The sequence below is a fragment of the Psittacula echo genome, assembly GCF_963264785.1.
Source record: "Psittacula echo genome assembly, chromosome: Z".
Taxonomy (NCBI): Eukaryota; Metazoa; Chordata; class Aves; order Psittaciformes; family Psittacidae; genus Psittacula; species Psittacula echo.
In genome coordinates, this window is record NC_137742.1 from 86,263,887 (window position 1) to 86,271,093 (window position 7,207).

A 7,207-nucleotide genomic window follows, 5' to 3' on the forward strand; every position below is an offset into this window, starting at 1 on the left:
CGCCCCCACTTCCGCCTCTGCGAGGCGCCGCCCGCTGCTCCGCACGCGGGCCGGGCGGGGTAACGGGGAAGCGGGGCCGGGGGGACCCGAGCAAACTCGCTGCGGTGCGAGTGTGCCGCCAGTCCCCCCGCACATCCCGAGGCAACCGTGCTGCCCCATAGCAGTGCGGGGCCGGCCCGGCGGCAGGGGTGCTGTGTGCTGGGGAGGCCTGAGGCGGTGCTGCGGTGCCTTGACACCTCCGGGTCTTCACGCACAAGGCGGCGGCTCCGGTGGCGACAGAACACCCAGCCAGTCCAGGTCGTTTGGTCACCCTCTAGGTGAGGATCTAGAAGATGGTTAGAAAGGGCTCTGCTCAGATAGCTAAGACCGAGTGGGGCTGGCTGCGTGCCCCTGGTCCTTAGGGATGGAGGAAAGCAAGGTGCTGGGATAACCTGTGTAGCTTGTGGCTGATGGCACTGCAAGGCTGCTGGGTCCCAGCTGGCTCTCGCCTGCTTTCCCCCGTGGCACTGCTAATGAGAGTGAATGGTGAAATGGGTGAATAATTACTGAGCACTGGAGGAAGTTCAGCTCTTAAACCATCCCTTCCAGAGAGCGCACCTTTAAAAGGTGTCCTCGGATAATCTGTAACTGCAGCAGCTGTAACAGCATCCAGAGTGTGCTCAGGAGGGGAGAGGGATTCATGGTGTGGAGTTTCCTTTTCCAGACAAATCCGTCAGGCTCAACAGGACACTTCTGTCTAAGAGTGCAGTGGGCGAAGAAGGAAAGCTCCCAACAGAAACGAGCAGGGAGTCTGGCACTGTTTATGGGAGCAGCAATGATGGGAAGGGACCTCTGGGACCCTGCTGAGCAAAAGCAGCGGTGATGCTGAGCTGTGCAAGTAGATGGAGACATGGGGCTGGCCCTTGTGTCTCTCCCACAGGAGCTGTGAGGTGATGGTGTTAACATGGCTGCTGAATTCTGCTGGGTGTTCTGGTTTAGTCCTTCCTGCAGTGACACCTGAATGATTTCCCGCCTCTTTCTGAGCCAGCTGAAGCTGTTAACTCCACAGTGCTCCTCTGACAAACTGAGTGCACAGGTAGGGAGCATAAAGCAGCTTTTCCCGAGTCTATGAGGGGTTCTATAGTGAGCAAAGCAAGGAGCTGGATTTGGGTCTCCGTTGACGAACCTCTGTTAGCAGTTTCCTGCCCAGGCAGTGTTTGTCTTGCCTAGGTGTCCTCCCACAAGCAGAGGGGGAACAGCAGCAGCTCTCTTGCTTGTCCTCAGCTAGTGAGGGCCTGGGGCTGGGTTTTATACCTACATGCTTGCTGCTGTCACTCTGGCTCGGCAATAAGTTTGTGCAGGCTCTCCAGAGACCTGACATTCAAAAAGAAGTGGAAAGCATTCTAAAACATTTCTTATATATACATATGTATATGTAATACATGTAGATTTAATGCTATTTTACAACAATAGTATTTTAACAATATAAGCTCTTTTGTTTGTCAAAGGAAAAACTTCACTGAAAGGAGTTAATCCAGGCTGGTCTCTTGGGTGCTGTGGTTTGCAGGGAGAGGGGCAGGCAGCACCCACCAGCCCCTTCAGCACCAGTGCTGCCAGTACTTCTGGGTACCAGGCATTTACCTGCTGAAAGTTCAAGAAGCAATACATGAGTTCATGCATTTAAGGGTTAATGGAGTTAAATGAGCCCAGACATCCCAGCCTTTCCCTACAAAAAGCAAGCCTGAATCAGCTCCCAGAACCAGGTGGCAAAGCAGTGTGAGGTGAAATGATGATTGGTTGGGTGAATAATTACTGAACACTGGAGGAAGCAGGGTGAGGTGCTGCAGGGACCATCACCCACACAGGTCCCACGAGCATTTTCTCCTTGAAGGTAATCTGTTCTGTATATATGTGTGGTTAAAAACCTGAAGAGGTGGCTGAGACCCGAGTTCCTCTTTCTCTAACTCTGCTGAGTGAAGAATTTCAGGGAGCAACCCACTGGGTGAAGTCCAAGTGTTTGATAAGCACTTGGTGTTTCACCCTGTTGCTTCCCACTTGGTAAGGAAAGATTCCAGGGTGAGGGGTGGCTGGGCTTAGCGGGACTTGGGTGTCTGGATGCAGCGGTGTGTCTTCATGGAGAATCCTTGGCTGGGGCAGGACAGGCTCCCCTTAAGCCGGCAGCTGCAGTGTGGAAGGGTAAATACTGGGGCCGTTCAGGGAAGTGGGGTGTTAAGTGGGTGTGGGTGCTGGAGCAGGAGGAGGACGGGCACTCCCATCGAGGAGAGCACAGCATCCAGGCAGGGAAGGGGCCTCTCTCCCTGCTGTTATTTTTAGTATCTCTTCCTCCGCTCCTCCCTCTGGGGCGCAGCCGGAGCTGGGAGCCGCGGGCAGCCAGCGCAGAGGATGAGGGGCTCTGCTCCAAGAGGAACAAGAGGTACGAGAGCTGTGCTCTTGCCGCGGTTACTGGCGGGGATGCTGCGGCGGGGGCTTCGCTGTGCTGCCTGCTCACAGCACTGGGCATCTCGCCTGAGCAGAGCACCGCCTGTTCCTGTTTAGGCCGCGGCCGCTCGCTCCCAGCCTGCTTCCTTGTGCTGAGAGCTGACGAAGCTCAGCGCCGCGGCCAGCAGCACCCCCCTGTCCTGTGAGATCCGAACCCTGCCGTCCTCACTGGGGCAGGCACCCAAGTTGGAACTAAGCCAAGCCACCGCACTCGCCGGCCATGAACCCTGCTTCTCAGTGGCTGAGTCATTTGCTTCGTTGAAGTAACACTAATAATTTTGACTTTCTGCCTGCCTTCCTGCTCTCAGGCCATGTTTTTAAGCTTTTCCAGGCAATCACTACATCACTCTTACTTTCTAAGAGAGTCAGGGTCCTTTTTACATGGCTCCAAGGGCTCAGGCTTTAAGGAAAAATATCATAGTGAAAATTAAAGGAGCTGAGCATGTGAGATTTCATGCGGAGCAATGAGCAGTTTAACATTTAGTGACATAGTTTAGCGGTGGACTTGGCAGTCCTGGGGTAATGGTTAGACGTGGTGATCTTAAAGGGCTTTTTCAACCTGCCTGATTCTATGACTTTGACAGACACGTATTACAGGCAGTGTTAAAAGCAGCTAAAAGTGGGAAAGTCTGAGGTGATTGTCAGAGAAAATGCTAAAGCAAGTTCCTGGGAAGGAAGCAGAACTGTAGCCCTTGGCTGTTGTAGCTCTAGCTGGGTGGAAAGGGGGTTGTCACTGATACGATGGTAGATAAGATAGCAGAGCTGCTATGCTCCTGCCACCTCACACTCAAATGAGTCACACTTCAAAGCTATTCTAGAAAAATGTGCACTTGTGTTCCTCTCTGCATCATTACTCCCTACTTCCTTCATGGTTTCAACTCTTATCCTGCTTTGAGGATATCTAGAAGTGCAGATTTTCATTCAACTGAAACCAGTGATGCTGGGATAATGCTGTGATGCCAGGGCCTGGGGCTTCAAAAGTGGGAAGGCATGCCATGAAACTGAGATTGAGTTCCACACTCCAGTGCTAGCCTAGGAAGGGGAGTGTTTGCATTCAAAAATCCCTCACTTGTTTATGAGAGGGTTGAAAAAATATGTCATGTTGATGGTTTTATTTGTGTGGGAATCCAGAAGATGAGTACAACACACTTTGGAAGAAGGCAAATGAAGTTAGGTAGTCTGATGCTACAAACCTCAGCCTTCTTCCTGGGCACTTACTCTTTTGCATTAGATTTCACATGAAACGTAGATTTCTGAGAACTGGGTTCACAGTAATGAAACATTTTTTTCAGACTTTCAGATCTCATCACACACAAGAACCATTGTAATTCAACTACTGGTCTCTACAATAGGCCTTCTGCATCACTGTCAGTAAAAAATGGATATGTGAGGCTGTTTTCTCCTGTAAAGTATCACCCAGCTTCTTAGGACTGGTTGAAAAAACTGTGCAAAACAACTGGCCAATAGATTTCCTAATTCTTGTGTTCAATTTCAAAATTCAGTGGAATTTCAAAATGGAAAAGATTTTGACCTCTTTTATGATCCTGCTGCACTGGTTTGATAAATAAATCCTAATGTGTGTCTGTCTTTTCTTGTTTTGTTTTTCTGAACAGAGACTTTTGAGAATTAATTGCTGTTTTGGAAGTTTCTCCCACTTTTATTCTTGGCTGAATCAGGAAAATGCCTGCTCCAGCTCCAGAACTGTGGAACTGCATCCCAGAAGAAATCCTTATCCAGATTTTCCATTATCTTTCTCTTCGAGATAGATACGCAGTCTTCCAGGTGTGCAGACAATGGGCTGCAGCTGTATCTTCTAGCTCTGTCTGGTACTTCACAGAGATCAGGTAAGAGGAATGGGGTTCTAATGTCCAAGTGTCTTTGCAGGTGTAACTAGATCATTGTTTCCAGTGCATGTCAAACATTTCCATCGCTTTGCTATGACATTATTGACATTGTGACTTCTATGTGTGATGATATTATCTTACATGTCTGGCATCTGTTTATATAATAGAGAAAATTGTGTTATATGCTGTGTTTTTTCAGTTGCTGCTAGTGGTTTGAGTTCTGTGGGAAATATTACATTCTTAGGTACATTGTTGCAAGTTGCTATTTGTAAATGACAGGGGACAAAGTTACTGAATCGTTGTACTTCTCCTGATGCTTCTCTGATGGATCTTTCTGGGAACTGACTCTTCTGACCTCCTGACTCCTTCAGTGTTTGGCCTCATAGTGACTCTCCAGGCAACGAGTGTGAAGAAACGCCTGGAGGATCTTGTTGATGTTTGCAGAAGCACTAGTAAAGGAGAGTGTCTGCTCTGTGGTCACCAAGCTCAGCATTCACAGTGACTGAGAGTTTGTTTTCCCCTTCCAGCTGTGATTCGGAGGATGAGGAAGGCATGCTGCAGAGCCTGCTCCAGTTCCTCAGCCAAATCAAGCACTTGAAGATCGTGTTTGACCAGTCCAAAGAGGTCAACCGGAAGAATGTGAGACGCATCTTGGATGTGTTGGCAAAGAAGAACCACAAGCTGCAGCAGCTGTGCGTTGTGTGCCGCGGGGAGAACCCCTATTTCTACTCTGGCCAGGACATTCTACAGAGCATACAAAATATGTGTGACACTAAAAACCAGATAGATCTTCAGCATATTGATTTTCGGCAAATGCCTTTCACTCTCAATGATGAGCTTGTTGAGCTCTTAGCTACCACTAACCCAAACCTGCGCAGTTTGTTCATCAACAACCGCACCCTGGTGTGCAACGTGGCTCCAGACACCATTAGGAAAGTTCTCAGAGCATGTCCCAAACTCTCAGCCTTGGGGGTTTACTATGCCAGTTTGTCTGACGATGTGTTTGAGGAACTGCTTAAGCCTGAAAGAGCAGCTTTCACCCATTTAGACATTTTCTGTGAACGTCTGGATAAATATATTCCAGTGATCTCAGAAGAGCTCTGGGCTGCTGTAAGCCAAAAGCATCCTCAACTCTGTGTAGACCTAGAGTTTGATCATACAGTCCCTGCCTGCAAAATACCATGCATCCTAAAGCTGAATATACCTGTGAGCACACTGCAACTTAACACCTATAATTACATGATAAATCAGATTAGGTTTGTCACCCAGAACTACAGCAGTACTTTAAAGAAGCTGACGCTGCAAACCACCTCCTCGGAGGACTTAAATTCATCTCTGGTGGATCTGGCTAGACAGTGCAGAAATCTGTTGGAGATCCACTGCTACTGTGTGGTCAGCCAGGAGGTGGTAGAAGCATTCCTCATGCACTGCCCCCATCTGAAACAGTACACTCTGAAGGTCACCAAGGAAAGGCACCCCTGGAAACCAGTAACAGTTCAGTGACCAGTCTTTTTAGTTCTCTGCTTCTTTGTGTAGCAGGAAAGCCAGATTTACCCTTTGCAGGTTTTTACTGAGGAGCTCAGTGAAACTTCATTTTTTGATTCTGCATTTTAAAAGAATCTTGAAGTCAAGCACTTTGTGTCAGGCACCCAGCAACCACTTAAATAGACAGTTAAGGAGGTGGCAGCATCAATGCAGCCATTTCCTGCCCAGTGGGGTACATAGCCATGCAGATTCAGTGAGCTATAGAAATGAACTGTGGTCATCTGATGGAAAATCCATTCTAACCTTGATAATTCCTCTTTTAGCATTTCTGTGATGGTGAGCTCACCTGTTATCAGGTAACTTCCAGCTTGGAGGGATAGAACAGGAGCTGAATTATGTTAGAAAATTCAAGCAGAAGAAAAAGCACTGAAGGAAAATAATTCACCAGGTAGTTATAACAGGCATGTAGTCTGCAAATTCACTTGTCCATCTTGTCTTTCTCTTGCTCAGAAATGCAAATTTCCAGGTTGTAAGTTTGAATGCAAAGACCTTTGCTTTTGTTACATTGTTAGTATTTCTCAGGAGCATCAAGAGAACTAACAGTTTTTGCATCTGATATCTGCATTCGCATGCAAATTATCTTGCCTCTGAATTAGGAGATATGTGTGTTGGTCTATTGTAACAAAAAATTTGGTGAATGATATTTGAAAAGCAGTTTCTGAGTTGAAATGACCCTGGGATAAAGCTACACTGGGAGCACCTATTTAGAGCTATCTAAAGCATTTATAATAAGAACAACAATAAGAAGAAATAATAAAAATAAAAATATTGTTGTCATCTATATTCTACGTGTAGCTGTTTTTATCAACCTTTCTTCTCACCCAAAAGCCAAATAATTTATCTTGACAAGTAACATGGGATCTGTAGCCAAACCAGCTTACAATTCTGACTTTTCAAAACCTTGCTGGAGATGTGCAGTCCTGAGATCTGGCCAGCCCTTGTTTATCTGTGCCAGCCAAAGTTTAGGACAAGGTGATTCCAAAACAGCAATTCCTGTGTCTTCACCAACCAGGCATTGCTGTGCCTGCGTGTCCCAGAGGCTCTCAGCAGTGGATTCACCCCGGTGAGTTGCCAGGCTCACAGCAGAAGGTGCCCAGCACGTGTTCCCTGTGCATGACGCTGCGTGTTTATTCACAGTGCTGAGAGATCGGCTGCAGTGCACTTTCATTCTGTGTATTGTTCTCCAGGGCTGGTGATGCCATCGCATTGTGCTGAGTTTTGAAGAGTGCGAGCAGCACTGCTGATGTGACTCCCTGGGAGCCTACTTTCCACTGGCCCAGGATAAAATTGGGTGGTTGGTTCTGTGAACCCGAGAGCAATGGGGCTGGAGTAGCTGGGAC

The 7,207-nt window shown here is 47.8% G+C and overlaps 1 protein-coding gene across 3 annotated transcripts; it reads left to right on the top strand.

The window, feature by feature from the left end:
* The first annotated feature begins 1,040 nt into the window (after nucleotides 1-1,040).
* Nucleotides 1,041-6,561, top strand: FBXL8 (F-box and leucine rich repeat protein 8). Of its 3 annotated transcripts, none has more exons than XM_080637481.1 (3): nucleotides 1,041-1,075; nucleotides 4,092-4,322; nucleotides 4,850-6,561. In XM_080637481.1, exons 2-3 carry the CDS (start codon nucleotides 4,159-4,161, stop codon nucleotides 5,823-5,825), a joined length of 1,140 nt encoding a protein of 379 aa, XP_080493607.1. In that variant the 5' UTR covers nucleotides 1,041-1,075; nucleotides 4,092-4,158; the 3' UTR covers nucleotides 5,826-6,561. The 3 variants fall into 3 exon arrangements, with proteins under 3 accessions (XP_080493607.1, XP_080493605.1, XP_080493606.1); XM_080637479.1 differs by lacking the exon at nucleotides 1,041-1,075 and adding an exon at nucleotides 2,054-2,175; XM_080637480.1 differs by lacking the exon at nucleotides 1,041-1,075 and adding an exon at nucleotides 2,374-2,413.
* The last annotated feature ends 646 nt before the right edge of the window (nucleotides 6,562-7,207 follow it).

Coding starts and splice junctions, on each gene's coding strand:
- FBXL8 (XM_080637481.1), top strand. CDS start 4,159: ATGCCTGCTCCAGCTCCAGAACTGTGGAACTGCATCCCAGAAGAAATC. Junction 4,323..4,849: donor TGGTACTTCACAGAGATCAG/GTAAGAGGAATG, acceptor TTCCCCTTCCAG/CTGTGATTCGGAGGATGAGG.